This window comes from Lacerta agilis, chromosome 1, assembly GCF_009819535.1.
Source record: "Lacerta agilis isolate rLacAgi1 chromosome 1, rLacAgi1.pri, whole genome shotgun sequence".
Taxonomy (NCBI): domain Eukaryota; kingdom Metazoa; phylum Chordata; class Lepidosauria; order Squamata; family Lacertidae; genus Lacerta; species Lacerta agilis.
In genome coordinates, this window is record NC_046312.1 from 7071724 (window position 1) to 7095417 (window position 23694).

The 23694-nt window shown below is 44.2% G+C and overlaps 1 protein-coding gene across 2 annotated transcripts in view; it reads left to right on the top strand.

Moving 5' to 3' along the window:
* Positions 1–23694, top strand: part of KIAA0586 (KIAA0586 ortholog) — an 81690-nt gene that overhangs the window by 40650 nt on the left and 17346 nt on the right. For both annotated transcript variants that reach the window (XM_033171132.1, XM_033171210.1), the window contains 6 exons: positions 399–640; positions 2718–2794; positions 4586–4720; positions 4905–5076; positions 18117–18241; positions 20767–20854. In XM_033171132.1, the coding sequence (XP_033027023.1) occupies positions 399–640; positions 2718–2794; positions 4586–4720; positions 4905–5076; positions 18117–18241; positions 20767–20854 (839 nt within the window). The remainder of the gene's footprint in view (positions 1–398; positions 641–2717; positions 2795–4585; positions 4721–4904; positions 5077–18116; positions 18242–20766; positions 20855–23694) is intronic.

Consider the following 23694-nt stretch of genomic DNA (forward strand, 5'->3'; position numbering starts at 1 on the left):
TATAAGGCTAGCTAGCTAGGTTTTTTTGCCAAAGAAGGAGTTGTCCTCTTGGCACTATTACCTGAAGTGGGCATGATGAGTAGTTGTTGTTTAGAGGGAACAGGTATGGTTGGCAAGGAAGCATGGAAGCAGAAGGGAGAGAGCTGAGCTGAATTGCCCCAATCTAGCCAGAGTGTCTGTGGAGTGCATTATTTTATAGCAAACCATTTTTCATTTTTGTTGATTACCCTCTAATCAACAAGTGTGATAATAAAAACTACCATTTCATGGAGAAGTAAAATTAAAGACAGAAAAGACATGTTTGACAAACTGGCGAAGGTTTAAGCAATGTTAGTAATGTGTGGCATCAGTTTTTGACGGTGCCCCTTATTATTATTATTATTATTTGTCATTTTTAGCATAATGTCTGTGGCCAAACACGAAGAGCCGGACACTTTGGTCTTGCCAGCTCCTGAGCTAACTGAGCCCCACGAACCACCCCTGCAGGAGCCCAGGGCTCCATCTCCTTCCTTGCACACCCCCAGTTCTGGCCTTTCCACAGAGGAGAGCAGTCTGACCGCCACGGAAACTGAGACTATGGGAAGGCCAATCTCAGAAGGAGAAATTCTGTACAGTTACGGACAGCTGCTGGCTGCAAAAGGTGAGGCTATTTCCAGCTCTTTGTCTTTCTTTAGCATTTTGTTTTTAATTTTCTAATTGTTCCAAGACCGAATATATCCCCTCTTAATAGTGTGAGAGCTCCGAGGGTGACCTTGCAAGATTTATGGAACATGTGGAAGGGTCTGATGTGGTCTGATTTGGGATCCAGCAGTTTCCTTTGTTCCTATAATCAGCAACTCGTGTTTTTTTCTGGAGGTCACATCAAGCGGTGGTGGAGGTATTAGATTTCTGGACTTTGTCACTACATACTGCAAGGGAGAGGAAGCCTATCTTTTTTTAAACGTTCCCCTGCTTTAAATTAATTAAACTCTTGCAGCTTGGCAAAACAAAGCATTATCTTTTTACAATGGGGGTGCATAATAATAATAATAATAATAATAATAATAATAATAATAATAATATAATTTATTTATACCCCACCCACTCTGGGCGGCTTCCAACAGAACATTAAAATGCAATAATCTATTAAACATTAAAAGCTTCCCTAAACAGGGCTGCCTTCAGATGTCTTCTAAATGTCAGGTAGTTGTTTATCTCTTTGACCTCTGGTGGGAGGGTGTTCCACAGGACAGGTGCCACTGCCGAGAAGGCCCTCTGCCTGGTTCCCTGTAACTTGGATTCTCGTAGTGAGGGAACCTCCAGAAGGCCCTCGGCACTGGATCTCAGTGTCCGGGAAGAACGATGGGGGTGGAGACGCTCCTTCAGGTCTACTGGGCCGAGGCTGTTTAGGGCTTTAAAGGTCAACACCAACACTTTGAATTGTGCTCGGAAACGTACTGGGAGCCAATGTAGGTCTTTCAAGACCGTTGTTATGTGGTCTTGGCGGCCGCTCCCAGTCACCAGTCTAGTTGCCGCATTCTGGATTAGTTGTAGTTTCCAGGTCGCCTTCTCTTACACCACTCCACTGACTATTTCAGAGCTGGAGCAAAACAGTTTGCCTTGTTTGCCTTTAGTGACACTCTCATGCCTCTAGGCCTGGGCAATATATCAATTTATCGCCCAGGACCGGTATGAGGAGCTGACCGCGATGTCGGCTTCACTCAGTAGTATATCGCTGGTGAAACCGTCAGTGCTCCTGAGTCCCTCTCCTAGCAGCGTCTGCTGGAGGGAGTCAAGAGCGGTTCCGGTTCCACTCAGTGACATATCGCTAGTGTGGAACCGCCATCCCACTCTGCCCTCATATGATGCAGAAAGAGAAAGCCGATCGCAGCTTGTTCCTTCCTCTGCATCTTTAAACTGCTCGATTGAGGAGTGTGCAGCAGCTCTTGCCTCAGTTGAGCAGTTAAAGGAGCCCCCAGCCCGGCGCTGGCTCCTGTGAGCCAGCGGCAGTGTGTGGGTTCTGTGAAACTGCCCAGGTGAGGGGAGCGTGATTGCCTTTCCCCGCAGCGAGCAGTTAAAGGAACCCTGAAGATCTGCCCGCTCGTACGTGAGCGGCAAGAGCACTGGGGCTGTCTTAGCTGGGAGGAATATATTTAAAAAAAAAAAATTGTCCATTAGCACCTTAAGAGATCAACTAAGTTTGTTCTTGGTATAAGCTTTCATTCCCTCCCCACAGCTGAGCGGCACAAATAAGGTGGATTGTCCCAGCCTGCGAGCCTGGATGAAGCTGCCTCACCTCTCAAGGTGAGAGCTGGGGCAGTTTCACCTGGTGTCTTGCAGGGAGAGACCAATGCAATCGCAGTATATCGCCAAACCGCAATGTTTGGCTGGCGATACACCACGATGTTGAAAAGCTGGTGTCGCCCAGCCCTACATGCCACCAGATCTGATTGGCTGTGTAATGCTGTGGTGTCATTGCATTTACGATGTGACCTCACCTGAAGGAAAGCAGAGAAGTTGTGGGGTGGAAGAACTGCACAGTGGTCTGAAAATAAATGCAGGAGGGGGAAAGGTAGGGAGAACCTCCCCCACTACCACCCAAAACCTTGGCACTCTCGGTGCCAAAACTTGTTTCAGTCCTTGTTTTTAACCTTCTATTTTGTTATTTTGCAAGTGGGATGGATTTGTGTGTTCGCCTACTGTGCATAAGTGCATGTTTGTTATGTTTTTCCTTCCAGCTTTTGCAGAAGGAGGACTGTCTCTTCCAAATCTAAGTGACAGTATGGCCAGCACTCTTCATGATGCCCATGAGATGGTAATGAAATCATTTAACTAGACACTGCCAAAATTGATGGGGTCTTCAGGGTGGCGGCGGCAGAAAACTGGGTGCCCCCCAGGTAGCCACCTCTAACTAGTCCAGATAGACAAATGGGCCAGTTTGGTCAGAGGCAGTGGCTTTTGCACATATCACTGAGCCAAACCAAAGCTAAGAGTGAATGAATGAGTGAGTTTGTTGGTACTCCCATCAAAAAACGCAGCCGCTCTGCTCCTCCCAATGTCTTGTTCTGGCTTGCTGCTCATGGGTTGATGGGAGACCAACCATGAACTCAGTTTCAAACATAATTCTCTTTTCCAAGTATTGCAGTGGCAGCAAGACAGGGGCCGGTGCGGCAGAGGAGCACAGTTGCTGCATTCACACAGCCGCCACTCAAAGTGGATTCAAAATAAAGGAGCAAACAGTGATCATTGAAACACGAAATGGCCACAATTAAAAACAATGGCACAAACAGCAACACAATCAACCAACAGGGTCAAAAACTTGCTTAGAAAGGTGAATTGCTGGTGAAACACGAAACAAAGATAAAGGCGATTCAACATCTTGGAGCAGGGAGTTTTGCAGACAAGGGGGCACCACAGAAGAACTTCTCTTTTTGTGGTCATTGCTTTAGTATCCATATCATGTAAGAACATACGAAGAGCCTGGCTGCTGGATCAGGCCAAGGCCAGATGTGCAGGGTATAAATATTATTATTGTTATTATTATTATTGTTATTGTTATTGTTATTATTTTCCTGTTCACACTGGCTAACCAGATGCTTATGGGAAGCCCACAAACAATGCATGAGTGCAACACAACTCTCCCTGTTTCTGCTCTGCCAAAACTCGTGCTCAGAGGAATACTGCCATTATCTGTGGAGGTAGAACATAGCGATCCTAGCTAGCAGCTAGTAACTATTTTTTTTAAAACCCACCTGTTATTTTTTTAACTTTTGTAATAGCTAATAATAATAATAATAATAATAATAATAATAATAATAATAATAGCTATTACAAAACAGTTAAAAAAATAATAGTTTGTTTGTACCCCGCCCATCTTTCTGGGTTGCCCCAGCAACTCTGGGCAGCTTCCAGCATTTATAAAAACGTATGTAAAACCTTAAACCTTAAAAAGCTTCCCTATACAGGGCTGCATTCAGGTGTTTCCTAAATGTTATATAATTACTCATCTCCTTAACATCTGGTGGGAGGGTGTTCCACAGGGTTGCACCACTACAGAGAAGGCCCTCTGCCTGGTTCACTGTAACCTCACTTCTCACAATGAGGGAACCGCCAGAAGGCCCTCGGTGCTGGACCTCAGTGTCTGGGCTGAGCGATGTGGGTGGAAACGCTCCTTCAGGATATTTTGTACATCACCTTGGACCATATGTGGAACACTAATGATGATGATGGTGATGATGATTGCAGCAACATAGAGTGTGTTGATGCCCCTATGCACTAAGCTGCTGCGTCACTGAAAGAGTCTCCCAAGGCTTCAGAAGAGTGACTGACCTCAGTAATGAATGCTTTTGCAGTAAAAACTCAGTTGTTGAACGTAATCCATTCCGGAAGCCCATTCGGCTTCCAAAACGTTCGACAACCAAGACGCAGCTTCCAAATTGGTTGCAGGAGCTTCCTGCACTCCAGCGGAAGTCACGTCAGATGTTCAGGTTCCGAAAAAACATTCAAAAACCACACCATTTACTTACAGGTTTTCGTCATTTGGGAGCTGAGGTTTAACTGTTTTATACATTTATTTTTTAAAAGTATGCCGTTGTTCATCTTTCAGGATTTTGATCCTCCAAGCGAAGGGCAAGTGTTACAGAGACCTCACAGAGGATACCACAAGGACCCAGTCCTCTCCCTTTTCTCAAGAGTAAACCAAGCACCACTTGCTTCCCAGGAAGAGATCTGTCGGAGTGAGGTATGTTCATTTCTCAAAATAGAACAGAGCACACCTGTGAGCCCATGCTCCACTTTGTGAGGGGTGTTTGTTAGAGTGGGCGGGGTGTGGGGAGGAAATCTGCCTCATATCTCAATGATTGCTAGAAGGACAAAATATTGCCCTCTCCCTTCTCTCAGCCCTGTTTCTCTCCCTTTTACTCCAGAACACAAGTGACAGTGCTGGGGAATTGAGCGAGGGGCAGCGGCCGAAGCTGACGGAAGCTGCAGAAAGCATCCTGATGGGACGTTGCACTTACATGAAGCAGCCTAGCACCCGGGTTTCTAAAAAGTCACCTCAATGCGCAACATCTCCGGGACAATATGACAAGGTTGCAGGTGCAAGTTTAAAAATATTTTTTTTCTGGGGGTTTCCTAAATAGAGTACAGGATTTGCTTGAAAATGTCCGCTGCTACTGGTTAGCAGTGTTATACATATCTCTTCTCAGTCCCAACTCCTTCAACCACTCCTCATAAGGCTTGGTTTCCAGACCCTTTATCATCTTGGTTTCCCTCCAGCACATGTTCCAGCTTATCAACATCTTTCTTTGATTGTTGTGCCCCAAACTGGACACAGTATTCCAAGTGTGGTCTGACCAAGGCAGAATAGAGTGGCACTATTACTTCCCTTGATCTGGACACTATACTTCTGCTGATGCAGCCTAAAATAGTGTTAGCTTTTTTTTGCTGCTGCATCACACTGTTGACTCATGTTAAGCTTGTGGTCCACCAAGACCCCTAGATCCTTTCCGCATGTACTGGCCAGGTGTCCCCCATTTTATATTTGTGCATCTGATTCTTCCTGATTACATTTGTCTCTATTGAAATGCATTTTGTTAGTTTGTGCCCAGTTCTTCAATCTGTTGTTTTGAATCCCGATTATTTCTTCTGTGGCATTAGCTACCCCTCCAAGTTTGGTGTCATCTGCAAATTTGATGAGCATCCCCTCAATTCCTTTGTCCATGTCATTTATAAAGACGTTGAACAACAACGGGCCCAGGACAGAACCCTGTGGCACCCCACTTTTCACTTTTTTCCAGAATAGCTGATTGTCTGGCTATATAGAAAGCACCTTCCTGTGTTGATCTCTTTGTTAACTACTTCCAGAAAACAACCTGGTAGGAAAACCTCTAACTTCTTCATGAGGAGCATTTTTATTTTGCAAAAGCAGAAAAAAAACCACAGCTCATTTAGAATAGCTCATTCAACACAGAAGAGTCTTTTCCAGGAAAAACTAAAATTCTTGGTAATTATTTTTTGAATGGCTGCCACTTTTGAGGCTAATTCCTTTTTAAAAAATTATATGTATAAGGTGCAGCATGAGGCTATGCATCAATCCATCAACAGTTACGGTTAAGTGCTGTTTTTTATTTCAGTCTTGCTCCTGCGTTATAATTTAGAAGTTTAACAATCAAATAGCCCATTACATCACCTTCTTATAAAATATTACATATTTCCAGAGTCTGACCTTGTATATGTATTGAAGAAATACATATTATGCTAATCTTTCTGCTTAAAGTGGGGGTTCGGTTTAGATGTTTGGAAATAATAATAATAATCATGTGACAACTGATACAGTACAGCATTCCAGGGATCATGGCCTATAGCATGTCTTCAGTCTTGTGAACTGCCTTCACTTTGTATGTCATAAATTCAGTGAGTGGTTCCAAGAGTTTATGAGCTGGTCATGTCTGCTTTAGCTGCCAAGTGATAATTGTGGCGCTATCAACATTTCCAGTATAAATCAGTGTTTTCTGTAGCTAATGGCTTAGCTATTTAAAAAAAATCAGCTCTGAGTTGAAGTGCAGTCGGCTCAGTGCTGTTGGTGTTGCAACAGGTTATACTGTTCCTTTCAGACAGTCTACAAATGTGTTGTGGATCTTGTACCAAATTACTCTGTTTTTAATTAGAGTGTGCTGGGTTATTTTGCTTTTTCGCATAATAAAATTACTTTCTCTCTGTGCTGGAAACCTTTATAATGTACTTATCTGCTTGGAAAGCTCATAAATGCATGTGCTTGGATTCTTAGGAGCTCTGAGGTTGTGCATTAATGTCTGCTCTGCTTAAAACTAAAATTATTCCACAAAGTCAGTCCGGGCCAGTGCTGATGCAACAGGGTTAGTCTCTTAACCATGTGATTGAAGGCTGCATTTCCCCGTCTCCGACACAAATTCCCCCTAAGCTGTGATTAAGCAATATATCAGCACCAGCATCAACCAAAGTTTTGAGCTAGATGGATTCTTTACTTAACCAGGACTCTTAAGATAACTGGATTAAAGCCACTAGTTCAAAATCTTTAGTCAAGCAGGGAACCTGGTTGGTACCAGTGTTAACCACAGTTATAGCAAACGTAACACTCCCATCTCCAGTTAAAAGATTGGCCCCATTTTGTCTGTGCCAACCCTCTTCAAAAACATTCACTGTGGTTTTCTTTTAAAAATTTCAAAAGGGTAATATTAAGAGATTTATGGCTAAAACGTTTTTGTGATGCCAATGAGAACAAGCTTAGGATTTCTCAGTTTCAAAGCTTTCTCAGGCTCTTGGCAAAGTCCACGCTGCAGTTGTTCCAGAAAAATCACCAGTACGCACGCAGAGAAGTACAAAGAGCCCCCTACTTTTTGACGTGGGAGTTGTGCTCAGAGTATGATGAGTAGGCAAGAGAATTGCTTTTTTTTTCTTTTGAGGGTAGCCTACGAATGAGTCTAAATAGCACCTTCGCAGCCAAGAGACTCCCAGGTGCATGGGAAGATGTTGGTTCCTCTCGCTTTGATTCATGTCGGGGTTTGGGTGCTGGAGCTCCTCATGCACGGCCTTGGAATGGTTATGCACGAGGTACCAGTTGCGGGGAAAGCGGCCAGCGTTCCGCGTGCTTTTGAGCACGGTCGCCGGCCAAGCCTCACAGTCTGAAGGATGTTGAGTAAGCCAATTGACGACTCCGAAAGTTTGTGAGTTCCTAGTTGCCTTCTTAGTGAAAAGTTGCCTCGTGAAATAAAATATATACCCTGACTCTGAATAGACGGACCAATTTAAAGAAATTAAAATTTTTACTTTACTCCCCCCTTTAACCCCAAAGGAAGACAGACACCGGTTGTATCTTTAGTGGCTTCGGCAGAACCCGCATAGGCTCGTCCCCTAAGCTAAGTTCTCCTAAGCTTAAAGTCCCTGCGCGCCCAATCTTCCGCGAGGCTAACTAAATAAATTAAAACCGAAATATCTTCCGCGGGCCTAACCCTAGGCTAACCTAAAAGAACCTATCTAAAACTAAAACCGAATGATCTTCCGCGATCTAACTCTAACTAAAGAAAAACCCATCCAACCCATCCAGCCCGCTCCTAGTCCCTTAAACTAAACTTGACTTCAACTAAAACCCAACTAAAAGAACATAAGAAGAACGTGCGGTCTCGGTCTCGTGCCTAAGCGGGGTGCCTCTGCCTTTTATTAGGGAACAAACGTGACATCATCAATAATGCCTTAACCAATAAAATCACTGTTGCTGCCCTTCAAAAGGGCGGGAAGCAAGTTTAACGCTCATTAACAACTTTGAACATGACCGGAACTATAAAATAAAGGCGGATTAATCTCGTAAGTGAACCACACTATTCATTCATGCTTTCACTTTCGCTTTTACGCGCAGTTATACCAAAAGTAGACCTCGAAAAACTCATAAAATAACCAAATAAATATGAATCCATGGCGGATCCGTGAAACGTATTCCGACATATCATCTTTCTTTTTTTGTTTTAAATTAAATTAATTTTGATTTAGTTATATTAAAAAAAGAAGGTTAGAGATATCACAAGTATTTATCTGACACAAACATTACCATTTACTTCGATATAGACCTCGACATGAAAAGGCAAACGTCGACAATGCCGACAGCGTCCACATCAAAGTCTACATCAAAACTGTGATATAATCACCAGCAAAACCATCAACATCCACCCCCTTCATAAGAGGAAATACTTGTACAATAATGTAGCAATAAAGTCATGAAAACAACAAACCACTAGCCGAACATAAAAAGTGATCGATCCGATACACTGTAAACCTTTTAGGCATATATAAATACTTCAATATGTAGTGTAACACAACAAATCACTTCATAAGCATGTATACTTTCGCGTGCAGCGTAAAACAACAAATTACTCCCCAAACACAAGAGAGGACCTGATACAGGTCCAAAATTAAAAATAACGGATAACGACTGCCCAAACATAAGAGAGGTCCCGATCCGGGACCCAAAATTAAAGTATAACTAGAGCTGGGGCTACATAGCCTACCCAGACCCCTCCCCCATTTTTTTTAATTTTTATTTGGAAAACTGAAGAAAAATGGATAAGGTAACAGAAAAGGGTTGTGGCTCTGAGGCTACAGAATCGAGGGAACTTTAGATTCTGGACTTACCACAGCGACCACAGGTAACGGGGAACTAGGGTCCGATTCCAGAGAGGGGATTTAAGCCACCTATGTAATGGCTGTCCAGCCGTGAGTTGGGATTTAAACCACCTAAGTAAAGGTCTCCCAACCATGAGGAAGGATTTAAGCCATCTACGCAAGGGTTTCCAGCGAAACAAGATGGGATTTAAACCAGCTACATAAGGGTCTCCCATCAACAGCAGGAAACAGAGTGAAGGGAAAAGCTGGGAACCTGGTTTACTGCCAAAAGGTAGCATATAGAGGGGGATTCTTTAAAAGAAAATAGGGGTACCAAGAGGGTAGGATGTCACCAGACTTAACATATATACTTTGAACAAATCCGAGAATGACCAATTCTTTGACCAAAGGAAATATTTCAAATAAGGTATATAAGTGTTACCACATTTTGAACTACAACTTTTGCAAGCACAACGTGGAGATTTAGGATTATTGAAATAAAACATATATGCATGAATATGTCTATGACTAGAACTGCACAAAGACGATGCTTTGACCTTACATAAACATTTCCATATCATCAAAATTGTGACGCTCTAAATGGAAACCATTTCAGAAAAGTTTCATATATATAAACATCCATATCATTAATTACCAAGCTATATGGAAAACACATGTAATATGCGAGGCGGATATTTCAAGAAGCATACAAAGGCAAATATGCAATTTTTACAAGTACAATATAAAGTACAAGACAAGTTTAGAACTGCAAAATGGTGTTGGAGAGGAGGATGAAGACGATGAATGAGTTGCCGGTCGTCTTCCTCTCCGATTACACACGACCATGTAGAAGAAATAGTCCTGGAACTCAGGAAAAGTTCATGGAGCTCAGGAAAGTACTGAAACATCGAGTTCTGAAGAAACAACGATACCTGTAGAAGAAAGGAGGTTAAGCAAGCAAATCAAGGTGATCTGCTAGTGAATGCAGGTAAGAGAATAACTGGAACAAATCCAGGCAGCCAGGAATCAGAGGGCTGCCCAGGGGCAAACAAAAGGCCTAGGTTGAGGATAGTTGAAGAGTTGCTGCATTTGACACTGGAAACTGGTGCAGTCAAACAACGAGGTGGATATTCTCAACTTGGTTCCTTAGCTCTCCAAGGGCGCACACACCTGGCAGGCACCCAAACAGCCTTTTCTTCAAGGGCAACTGCAGCATACCCACGACCCCAAGTGATGAGTGGAACTGGTCCTCGCCATTCGATGTCAGGCAAGAGGCGATAAGAGACCAAAGGTCGAGGAAGCTGTTCCTCTTTTTTGAAGTGGAGATCCACCGGGGAATGAGGCTTGTTATGTGGAAAGAGAAGAAAATTTAAGGTGAACAGCACCTTTGCAACTGCCAAAGGGATCTCCGAGGCTGGAAGGTGACGTCCTGCAGTCTGTTTATGGAGCAGAGTTTTGAAAGTGAGGTGTGTCCTTTCAATGAGAGCTTGGCCTGTCGAATTAAACGGAATCCCGTGGGATAGGGAAATATTCCATTGCACACAAAAGTCATTAAAGGCCTGAGAAGCATAGGCCGGACCATTATCTGTTTTAATGGCTTGAGGTTTTCCCATAACTGAAAAGGTTCTCATGCAGTGCTGTATGACGTGCCTCGTAGTTTCTCCCTTCAGTGCTGTAGCCCAAATGAAACCTGAAAAAGTGTCCACTGTGACATGCAACTTAGACATTGGAGCAAGGGCTGGGACATGTGTCACATCCATCTGCCACAGCTGATTCGCCTCCGTGCCTCGAGGATTTACAGCATCAAATGGCAAGCAGATAGGAGACTTGGAGCACGAAGGGCAGCATGAAATAATGTCCCTTGCTTGTGACATTGGAATGTTGAAGGTCTTGTGTAGAACCTTTGCTGATTGGTGGAAAGTTTCATGGCTTGTCACAGGATTGTCGAACAAGGAGAAAGCTAGAGTCCTGAGGGCAGCGTCTGCTACTGCATTTCCTTCCACCAGGAATCCTGGGAGGTTAGAATGAGAGCGCAAGTGTGCAGCAAAAAAGGGAAATGAACGTCTCTGTAATAGTTCTTGAAGCTGCGCGAACAAATTAAAGAGATTTTCGTCCATGGACGGAGACAGATAAGCAACTGGAAGCGATGATAACAGTCTATATACATACTGAGAATCTACAACGAGGTTGAATGCTTCTGCAGTGAAAGTCTGAAAAGCAAGAATCACTGCTGCCAGTTCCGATCTTTGTGCTGAAAGTTGTTTCTCTGTAAACACAGTCTTCCATTGTCCATCCTCCCGCCATGCAAGGACACCATAGGAAGAGGAGCCATCTGTGAACAGAGTTTTTGCAGTGGGAATAGGCTGAAGCACCAACATGGATGAAAGGTGATAGTTTACTTGCCGCAACAAAGTGAATCTTTTGTCCTTAGGGGGATTATACAAGAATGAACCAACAAAATCAGCAATAGCAATCTGGAAACTATCTGAAAACTGAATCAAAGTTAGCACTTGTTCTTGAGAGAAAGGAAGGTAGATGGAAAGCAGATCATTTCCACTCAGGCGAATTGCACGGCCTCTGCACTTAACAAGGAGATCAGCAACAGCGTCCATACTGGGGTACACATTCCTTTGAGGCGTGTGTGAAAGATGAACCCACTCCACGATTGCCACTTTCGAGGAAGTATCCGGAACGTATAAGGCTGCGGTAGGCAATCTTGGTGTAGTGAAGATGGCACATGAAAGAGTGCAGTTAGCTGTTGGCACACGATCTACAGCTATCTGATGTAGTTTTGTGTTTACCCCTTGTAAAGCATGACGCATCTCAGAGGTGCATGGAATAACATCCGAAGGAGATGTATGTCCCTTAAGAGCAGAAAACAATGGTGAGAGTTCAGAGGTTGGAACTGCTAGAGACTTTCGAGCCCAGTTTATCTGTCCCAAGAGATGCTGCAGTTGTGTCAAGGTAAAGGATTCTGGGATGACTATGCTCGGCATCTCTGGCAGGGCTGTATCTTGAAGCAGTTTGTGACCCAAGTAATGAAATGGAGCAGTGCGCTGTACCTTTTCTGGGGCAATACAAAGCCCAAAAGAGTTTAGGATGCGCGTAAGATGCTCGATATGATGCTCTGAGACCTTTTCTCCATGGATCAAGATGTCATCCATGTAATGACAAACTTCTAAGGCTGGATATTGTGCTCTGAAAGGCTGTAATGCTTTATCCACAAAATTCTGGCAGAGAGTCGGTGAATTCACCATTCCTTGAGGGAGTACTTTCCAAGAGTATCTGGAAGCTGGTCTGGTGTTATTGAGCACAGGTAGAGTGAAAGCGAACTTTTCTTGATCTGCAGGTGCCAGTGGGATAGTAAAGAAACAATCTTTGAGATCGATGATTGCAAGCTGATGGTTTCTAGGAATGAGGTTAGGGTTAGGAAGTCCACATTGAAGGGGACCCATTGGAACAATTCTCTCGTTGATCTTTCTCAGGTCTTGAAGTAAACGCCATTTTCCACTTTTCTTCTTGATGACGAAGATTGGAGTGTTCCAAGGGCTATTAGAGGGTTGCACACGATCCTGGTGTAGTAGCTCTTTGATTAGGGCCTCTGCTGCAGCGAGCTTTTCTGACGTCAGCGCCCATTGGTCGACCCATACAGGGGGTCCTTCCTTCCATGTGAGTGGAAGAGCATGTACTGGCGCTGATGCAAAGGCCCACATCAAAAATGTGTATGGACAACAGTTCTTGCTTTAGACAATAAGTCTCTACCCCAAAGGGTGATAGGCACATCCATAACAAGTGGACGAAGCTGCACCATGGAGCCTGAGTCTGACTGGAAGGTAATCGGATGCACGCTCTGGTGGGCGGGTTCGAAACCTCCGACTCCGAAGACTTCCTGGGTGACAGTCGTTGCCCACTGGTCAGGCCAATCCTTTCTGGCGATCACTGTGACATCTGCGCCTGTATCAAGAAGACCCTTGATCTTTCGTCCACCCATTTCTAAGACGAGATGAGGGCGTTCTTCTGTAATCTTGATTAGCGCCATTGCTGCCTGAGGAGGCAAAGAGTCTACAGGAGCTGTAGGTGTGGAAGTAAGTAAATAGAGTCTGGCAATTTCCAAGCCTTTTGTTAGGACACAAGGAACAGTCGAAAATCCTGGAATCAGCAACTGCGATGAATCTGTGATTCGAACTAGGCCTGCAGTCAATGTGACTGTGGCAGGGAGGCGATCCATCCTAGGCAGGATAAGGCAAATCGAGGTGTCTGGGAATGGGCCACGAATGGATGTTGGCAATTGCTGAGCAAACCATGGATTTGAAAAGTAACAGTCCTCTGTTAAGAAGAGTGGTATACCTGGGACAGAAGATTCTTCTTGTTCTTCGTTGGCAGTGTCTGAAGACATCTTTTTGGCTTCGGGCTTTTTGCACTGCTGAAGTTGGCAACTCTGAAGCTGCTTGGCGTTGAGTTGGCAAACTTGAGGTTCCTCTGTTGGTAAAAGTTGCTGATGCTGTTGAACCAGCTGGCATTCAGTCAGTTGTGCATCAAACTGGCAGGATGGAACTTCTTCTTTGACACAAGGCAATCGAAGTTGTAGTTCATGATAATTGCTTGGTTGTGGCGGGCTGAGCTTAAAAGCTGGAGGTGACACAAAGGTGTGGGCATTGTTAACTGGAGTGATGTTTAAGCTTCCACAAGAGGGAGCTGGCTCACTCACTTGTATTCTTTGGCCACATGGAAAGTGATCATCAGCTGGGTTGCAACTTGAACACTGCTGTTTCACCAAGGGCAAATGTTCTTCAACGATAGATTGACCTTGACTCGAAGGTGAGTAAAGCTCAGGTGCTGCAAGGTTGACCTCAGTAGGATGTCTTCTCAACGTTGAAGGCAATTCTACGATCAGAGACTTGACTGTGATTGCTTGCTGTGAAGCAGGGGTGACATCAGCAGGAACTGAAGGGCGGTTAGCAGAAGGTGAACTAAATGCTGTATTCTCTACTGGAACCCTTTGAATAGGTAAGGCAGATGATAAAACCTCTGGAACCTGAATGTTTGATGAGGTCACATCTTTTCTCTGGACATCTGGAGAGTAGATATCTCTCTGGATCACTCTTTTTTCCTGATGACCTGGATAAGGAGTAGCGTTGTTCACCTTTCTGGGATGGTTGACCTTCATGATGTTCTTGAACTTGCACCCTATTGTTTTACCGGGGCCGGGGCGCGGCCCGCAGAACCGTTTCCCTGAACTGGAGATGAGGTAGGTGATGTATTTTGTGGATTCAAACGACAATCATTTGCCCAATGAAATCCTTTTTGACAGATGGGACATCTCTCTGGCGGCTTGGCAGAAGGCCTTGGCGTTGTTGTGCACTGCGACCGGAAATGCCCATCGCCTCCACACCCATAGCACTTCTTGACTGGCGTAGAGCTGTCTTGACGTGGCATCTGTACCGCAGCTGCCAAGAGTTGTGCTTTGTAGGAGTGGGTACCAACATTCTGGCAGACGCGTAGCATCTCAGTCAATGTGGCGTCTGGACGAGCTGCAACTGCTGTTAGGGCATTCTTGCAGTCATCATTGGCATTTTCAAAGGCGAGTTGTTTTGTCAGCATGTTTCTGGCATGACGATCTTCTATTTGGCGCTCCACTGCAACAATCAGGCGATCCACGAAGTCCCCATAAGGCTCCTTTGGACCTTGCCTAACTGCAGCGAACCCTGATACTGAGCTAGCATCTGTGCGATTGGGTAATCTGCGCCAAGCTTTGACCACGATGTCTGCTATGGTGACAAGTGCAGCATCAGGTATGGCTAACTGTTGATTGAGATTGGAGTAATGTCCTGATCCTGTGAGCATATCTTCTGTGGCGAGTGGCGTTGCACGTCTGGCTGCTACTTCTTTCCACTCTTGCAGGCACAGAAGAGCATCTGTAGGCGACAGGAAAGTGCGAAGAATCAACTTCCAATCAGATGGCAGAAGTCTACTAGTGGACAGTCCTTCAAGTAAACTTCTAGTGTAAGGAGCTTGAAGTCCATTTTCGCGTATGGCTTTTCGCAGTTCACGTAGTGTTTCAAAAGGAATAGCTTGATATCTTGCAGGTTGTCCTCCATTGGCACGAATCACTGGAAAGATGTGCATTGGATCAGCACTAAAGTCTATTTGTCCCAAAGCTGCTTCCAAAGCTTGGGTTCTGCAGATGGGTTGCATTGCTGTTGGATCTGTAGGTGGCATCAGTGAGTTTAAATCTTCTTGATGCTTTCCAAATGATGAGCCACTAGATGGTGCTAAAGAGTCTTTGACATCTGGATGCCTTGAAGATGGCTGACTATGAAGACAAGATGGCTGACTTGAAGTTGGATGAAGACAAGATGGCTGACTTGAAGTTGGAGCATAAGGTTGTTGGCTCTGTACTGCAAGTCCTGGCATCTGGATCGTCATTGTTTGGCTTTGCTCTTGTCTTGGAATCTGCATTGGCATTGGAGGTGCTGAAGGGTTGGTAAATTGCTGTTGTGCTGCTTGCATTGAAGCTTGGATTGCTGTTGATTGGAAATCAGCTTGCTGCAAAACTGGAGCTGCTGGCTTGAGCGCGGCCTGCAGGGCAGCAGGGTTTGCTGGCAAGAAAGCTGCTTGCTGCTGCTGCTGCTGGATCGCTGGCAAAAGCGCGGCTTGCGATGGAGGAAGCGGGACCGTTGCTTGGAGCGAGGTCCGCGGCTGCTGCTGACTTGAGATCGCTGGCTGGTAAAAGGCCTGCGATGACTGCTGAGCGACTGGCGGTGGGGCAGTCCGCGGCGGGGCTTGAAAGGCCGACGGCGTCTGCTGCACCGGCACAGGCGGCAATGAATCTGGCAATGACAAATTGGACAAGGGCGAGTGCGTGTACGACAACGGGGCCTGAACTGGCTGCTGCGAGGGGGCCGAAAATGGCACAACCGCAAGCGGCAGCACAGGGGCACTATTAAAAGCAGTATTTCCCAAATTCACTGTTCCATTAAACAAAACATTTCTTGGAGCGATTTGTTGAAAGCAGTTTCTTACTTTGCTCCATACTAATTGTACAGGAATTCCGATTTTCGGGTTGGCCATAAATTCTAACCCGATCCTTTCCCATGAAGCTAAATCTTTCGTTCCCTCCTTAGGGACCCAAGGGCAAACTTCCCCAATAGTTTTAACTAAAAGCTCTACTTCTGATTCAGAGACAGGGTGACCATTTCTTTTCAAAAGGTACAATAAATCTTCACAAAATTTAACTTGAGCAGTTGAGAGTGAGGAGCCCATTTTTTTAACACTTTTCCAAAACTTTTCCTCCCCCACCCGTAGGCTTCTACTAGGGGACACCGGTCCTACCCGTAGGCTTTAACCGAAAAACCTGGCACCCGTAGGCTTTAGCCAGAAAACCTCCGCCCCCACCCGTGGGCTTCTACTAGGGGCTACCGGCCCTACCCGTAGGCTTTGACCGAAAAACCTGGCACCCGTAGGCTTTTGCCAGAAAACCTTTTCCTCCCACCCGTAGGCTTTTTCGGGAGACACCGGCCCTACCCGTAGGCTTTGACCGAAAACCCTGGCACCCGTAGGCTTTTGCCAGAAAACCTTTCCCTCCCACCCGTAGGCTTTTTCGGGAGACACCGGCCCTACCCGTAGGCTTTGACCGAAAACCCTGGCACCCGTAGGCTTTTGCCAGAACCCTTCCCACCCGTAGGCTTTAGGGAAGACCTTACCCTGCCCGTAGGCTTACACTAAACTCCTTGCCGCTCTACCCGGGGACCCCTTGGGGCAAAATACACGCGCGCAATTTCTATTTACACTACTTTGGGCAGGCGGTGGATTCGCGCTACTGCAGCGAAATCCTGGATAAACCGGGCCGTTATACCTCACCTCTCAATGTCTGTTTCCGAGCCACTTCCGATATGTTGCCTTTAACCGGAGTCTTCGTGGAAGCGATTTTCGACTACGCTTTGCCTCACACGGGGCACCACTTGTCGGGGTTTGGGTGCTGGAGCTCCTCGTGCACGGCCTTGGAATGGTTATGCACGAGGTACCAGTTGCGGGGAAAGCGGCCAGCGTTCCGCGTGCTTTTGAGCACGGTCGCCGGCCAAGCCTCACAGTCTGAAGGATGTTGAGTAAGCCAATTGACGACTCCGAAAGTTTGTGAGTTCCTAGTTGCCTTCTTAGTGAAAAGTTGCCTCGTGAAATAAAATATATACCCTGACTCTGAATAGACGGACCAATTTAAAGAAATTAAAATTTTTACTTTACTCCCCCCTTTAACCCCAAAGGAAGACAGACACCGGTTGTATCTTTAGTGGCTTCGGCAGAACCCGCGTAGGCTCGTCCCCTAAGCTAAGTTCTCCTAAGCTTAAAGTCCCTGCGCGCCCAATCTTCCGCGAGGCTAACTAAATAAATTAAAACCGAAATATCTTCCGCGGGCCTAACCCTAGGCTAACCTAAAAGAACCTATCTAAAACTAAAACCGAATGATCTTCCGCGATCTAACTCTAACTAAAGAAAAACCCATCCAACCCATCCAGCCCGCTCCTAGTCCCTTAAACTAAACTTGACTTCAACTAAAACCCAACTAAAAGAACATAAGAAGAACGTGCGGTCTCGGTCTCGTGCCTAAGCGGGGTGCCTCTGCCTTTTATTAGGGAACAAACGTGACATCATCAATAATGCCTTAACCAATAAAATCACTGTTGCTGCCCTTCAAAAGGGCGGGAAGCAAGTTTAACGCTCATTAACAACTTTGAACATGACCGGAACTATAAAATAAAGGCGGATTAATCTCGTAAGTGAACCACACTATTCATTCATGCTTTCACTTTCGCTTTTACGCGCAGTTATACCAAAAGTAGACCTCGAAAAACTCATAAAATAACCAAATAAATATGAATCCATGGCGGATCCGTGAAACGTATTCCGACAGATTCATTAGGGTTGTTTTTGGAGTAAGTATACTGTGTATTATTTTGTTTTTAATTTTAGCTTTGCTATATGCTTTAAATCTGGTTTAAATCTCTCAGGAGAAGCTATTGGAGGCGCTGCTGCTACTTGCGGGCCAATGACCATGGCTGAGCTGGATCGACCAGTTTCTCCAACAGCACAGGGAGACAGCAATTTGGCACCGCACTTGGATGGCACATCCCAGGTAATGCACCTTTTGTAGACCAGGACAGTAAACCTGCAGCTTGCACGCATCTAACATGCTTGGACAAAAAAAAAAAGTTAAAAGGGGCAGAAAGGTTGTGGAGTTCAAGGAAAAAATTGATGCAATCCCACCCACCCTTGAACCTTGTATAGTTTTGACTATACATTGCTTTGTCTTTATGTCCCTGGAACATAACACCCATGTAAGTTGCAGGCTTACTGTACCTAAACATGTTGTGGGTTTGTGTGTGCATTTTTGCAAACAAAACACCTAGACTGTTTGGATTGTGTTAATGTCACCCAACGTAAGGGGGGGGCTGCCTTCAGTTGTTTTTTATTACTTTTCCTGTTTATTAGTTATTAGTTTTCCTTTATTAGTTTTCCTTCACCGTGACATCCCAGGGCTGGTTTAAAAACGCAACATGAAAAACAATTAAAACAGATTGCGAACAAGAGAATACTGTGGGTCCTAAAATATATAGCTCAGGTGTCAAAGACAAGGGTAGAGAGGGAGTTCACAATTTTGGGGCTATCAGAGAGGTATATGAGTAGAAACCCAGCCAGTAATCTATCTGCTGCGTTTTAGACCAGAATAATTGGTCCAAAACCAGCTGCCAACCCAGTGTGGTACAGTGGCTAGAGTGTTGGACTGTCACCTGGGAGACCAGGGTTCAAATCCCCACTCAGGCATGAAGCCTCTCAGCCTGGCCTACTTCACAGGGTAGTTGTTGAGATTAAATGAGGACAACCACACATGCCACTTTGAGCTCCTTGGAGAAGAAGGTCTCCCTAGCGAATGCTAATGCTGTAGCCTTAATTTTGTATCTTGAGCAAGCTGGGTCCCGTGCATCTCAAAATTAAGAGGAGGGCTCGCAATGCCAATGATAACTAAGGGCCATTCCATGAAAAATGAGCCTGATAAGAATGCTAGATGAGCGCTGGACTTTGGTGAGGAAGATTCCAAACGTGCAGTCTAACCAATTTTTTAAAAGCTAAAGACAAAAGAAGTTTATTTTATGGACCTTCTTTTCAAAAGTCCACCCACGTAGTCTTCACAGAAGTGTTCAAGTTAAAAGTTTTCTGATGATTGTCCCACCCGTGACAGCATTTTTTCCTTAATTTTGTATCGTTAAATTTCTTAAACTTAATTCCTGATTGCATAGTTGTAACCAATAAACATTGATTTAAACAGATATGCTGAGTTTATCATTGATTCACCTCCCAACTCACAGAGTTTTTCCATAAATCAAATTTATCTCAAGCTCCATGTCCTTTTTTTGTCCCACCCATGACAACACTTTTAACATTTAATAAAATTGTCAAAAATATCCATAAAAAAAAAATTAGTAAAATGTTCAGTATCTTATTAAGAACATAGTTTAAATTTTGGTTGTTAATTTTTATGTATATTTACATTGTTACACATGTGTGAATACCAAAAAAAATGGTCAAAGTGTCCCACCCGTGACAATGGAATGGCCCCTAATAAATGAATAGAAAGAGAACCTCCCCATGTGATGCTGACACAAAAACCTCACACATGTACCATGTGAAAGAACTAAAGTTTACAACCCCCCTGCTCTCCCTCCCAGCTGTCTTCTTCCCCAGCCTTATGCTGTGTACAACTTCAAAGTCTCACATTGAATATAACTGATCTGTAGGAAAGACTGCGATCTGAAAATAGAGATGATGTGTGTACTTTTGTGACTCCAAAAAATCTCTAATAAAAAGCAGTTTAAAAAGTAAGAGGACAGGTTTCTTATTTGATCCTGGAATGTCCCACTTTTCCTTAGGATGTCCCTATTTTCATTGGAGAAATGTTGGAGGATATGCCATTATCCTGAGCCATCTGAAGGCAATCCTGTATAGGGAAGTTTATTTTAATGTTTAATGCTTAATTATGTTTTTATATATGTTGGAAGCTGCCCAGAGTGGCTGGGGCAACCCAGTAAGATGTGTGGGGTATAAATAGCAAGATTATTGTTATGGAATGGGACGTCCCATTCCATATTGGAGGGTATGGAATGGTGCCTGCCTTCTTGTTGAATTAAGTCCACAGCATCGGTGCCTTCCTCTGTCCCAGCTAGCACAACCACGGACAATCACATTTAATTAGCTCAATTTTACTTCCTGGTTGTAGTCCTATCTGAAATGATGGACATGCATTATGATCCACACTTTTCTAAGAAAAGATAAATGCATAGTTAATGCACCATTTTTTTCCTTAAATGAGCTTTTTTTAAAAAGTGGGGGACACAGCTGTAGCTCAGTGGTAGAGCATCTACAATCAGAAGGTCCCTGGTTCAATCTTCTGTGGCATCTACAGGAAAGGCTGAGAAAGATTCCCTTGCTGAAACCCTGGAGAGCTGCTGCCAGTCTGTGTAGACAATACTGAACTAGGGGAAACAATGGCCTGACTCAGTATAAAGCAGCTTCATGTGTTCCTATCAAGCCGTTTTTTGTTTGTTCTTAACATTCCAACATCTAGTTGATGGTCTAACATGACATTTAATAACTGACATACAGAAAGAGCTTCAAGAGGCACAGCAGGCAGCACCCATGAAATCCAGAATCATCTGTGTGAAACCGAAATCCAAAGTCGCACAAGAGCCAGGTAAATTCTTTTATGTTCTCTCAGACCTGATATGCTGGTCCACATTTTTTTATGGTAGCAGATAGTCACTTTAAACCAGGCACCCCCAAACTCGGCCCTCCAGATGTTTTGGGACTACAATTCCCATCACCCCTGACCACTGGTCCTGTTAGCTAGGGATGATGGGAGTTGTAGTCCCAAAACATCTGGAGGGCCGAGTTTGGGGGTGCCTGCTTTAAACCAACTGGCGCGATATCCTTCTGTTCATTCCCCCCCCCCTTGCACTGCAGTGCCACTCAGCAGCACATGGCACATATGATGACGTGCAGGTGCTCAAAGGTAGCAAATGGGCAAAAGGATGAAGGTAATTTGGGGAGAGAGAGCAGCGAGTGCCCGGTTCGCCCTCTCTGAGCAGGGCAGCCAGGCTGTCCAAGCAACAAGGCCAAGAGAACCTTCAATGAAGTAAAATAATAGCAATTTGTTCGGATCTGGCATTAGTAAGCTATAAATCTATCTTACAATAATACTGTACCATCTTTCATATCCATTTGTATTTAGTTGAAATTTAGTTGAGCTTGGCAGCTTATTGGAATAGAATGTTATAGAAGCTGAGAGAGACGATAGATTGAGGCTGAATTGCAGAAATGTGCTTCCTCGGGAATCTTAGCATGGATGTGAGAAGCAGCCTCGTGTTGTAGTATTCGAACTAAAGAAAAAGGATATAAATACTATGATTCTATGAAATCCTTTTATTTGTTTTTTTTTTAACCAGTTGAAATCTATTGTTTTATTTCATAAAATTTATATACTGCTTGATTGTTAAAAAACAAAGCAGTGTTATCAATTTAAAATAACGGTCTAAAATCTAAAGGGAAAAAAAATCAACAATAAGCTAAAGACCAGCTTAAAACATATGTCAACAATCTGTAAGTCTGGATTGGTTTATAGGTTCCTGGGCTGGGGTCTTGTTTGGGGGGCATTGTTGCTGTTCTTGGTATTGGTTTTATTTTAGATCTTGTGATTTCTGTGGAAATGGTTCAGTTCAGTTGTGTATTTTTTAATATTTCATTTATTTTGACCACTTTAGTTATGTTATAGTTCTGGTTCCCCCCACCCCCACTTTTTAAAAGTAACCTTGAGCATGGTTTGGAAAAGCAGCATATAAATAAAATTATGTATGCATGTAAACAAAAATGTTTTCAGCAGGAGCCGAAGAGAGTAAAGTGAACAAGCCATCCTAATGTCAATAAATCTATGGTTCTGTAGATATACGATATTTTTTAGAAGTGTGTACCTACATACGGTAATGTTGTGAATGTGGCTAACATGTATCTGCATGTGCATTGCAGAACTATGCTTGCCAAGGGGCTGGGATTAGCTGTGGCTCCGTGTCATGTTAAGTCAGCATGTATGAATGAGTCAATCTGTTAAATATGAGCTCTTGACCACAAGGTGGCAGTTTCTGTCCTTTTTTTAAGGAAGAATGGCAGGGTGGGTTTCCCATAGAACAGCCGTGGCCAACTCCCAAGAGACTGCGATCTACTTACAGAATTAAAAACTGGCAGTGATCTACCCCCATTTTGGGAAGAAAAGCCCCGATTTTGGGGGGTTCATGTCAAAGTAGTTGAACTTTTTTAAGGGAGGAGGAGAGCCCTGATTTTATGGGGTTCAGGTCGCAGTTGTTGAGCTTTTTTTAGGAGGAGGAAAGCCCCAGTTTGTTGTTTATTCTAAGATCTAATAGTCCCTAATACTGTTAATATATATACTAGTCTTCCTCTTTCCAATTAGCTGAATAGTCAGTTGCTTAATATGACTTCCTATGCAATCACCTGTGATCCCAATCCTAAGTGTTGGTAGTCCCCAAAACTGGAGGGTAAGGACTAGACACAAGTACCAGTATTTTCTGACCCATAGACCAGAGGGTGAGTTTGGGTGATCATTGTTTTTTCCACGCAATGCTCAGGATTTGTGTTCATTAGGCAGTGGGATGTGCCCTCTTCTGGGTCACAAAAGGGGATTCAACTTATAAACACTTCCCCATATCTATCTATCCATCCATCCATCCATCCATCTATCTATCTATCTATCGGGTCGTGCAGAAATTTCACTCGCTGAAAACTTTGTGGTCATTGAGCCAATTAAGTATTGGAACCAGTCCAGTTCCTACCAAGCAAGAAATGCATAATGGTGAATACATGGCATTGAAAATGAGTAATCTGGATCTTTTGTGTGTGCACGCGATACGCAGGGGAAACCAAAATGCTTATCAACCCTTACGCAACCAATCTAGCAAGTGCTGCAGCTTCCACGGGGAAATGGGTGGTCTGGAGAGCAATTGTGAAAGCTTCCAGGGGGGTTCGTGTTCTGGGCTCAAAACATCTTCCTTCCTTAGATTTGGAAGCTATTATGTGTCACAGAATTCATTTCCTCGGTTAATAGATTCATTACTTGGCTTTGCAAGATAGTTTGCTGTCGTCTCTTCATTAGCCAGAAATTATTCTAATGAATTACAGTACTTACTGTGGTATAGCAAATCCTTACCAGATGCTTCAGCTGGAAGGGATGATGTTGGAGCCAACTGTGGAGCTCAAATCAGGACAAGAAAATGATAAGGCTATGGGATTGTTTGGTTTGGCTTGGTTTTTGGGGTCTTTTTGCTGGTGTTCCAGAGGTGTCTTTAGGAAGTGGGATTATAGAGCTGGCCAGAATCAGAACCTGGGACAGCTTTCAGGGACAGACTTCCACCTGAAAGGTCTGAACAATCCTGGGTTCATAGTTTAGTAATTACTCCTCCCCCTTTGAAGAAGAAGAAGAAGAAGAGTTTGGATTTGATATCCCGCTTTTCACTACCCGAAGGAGTC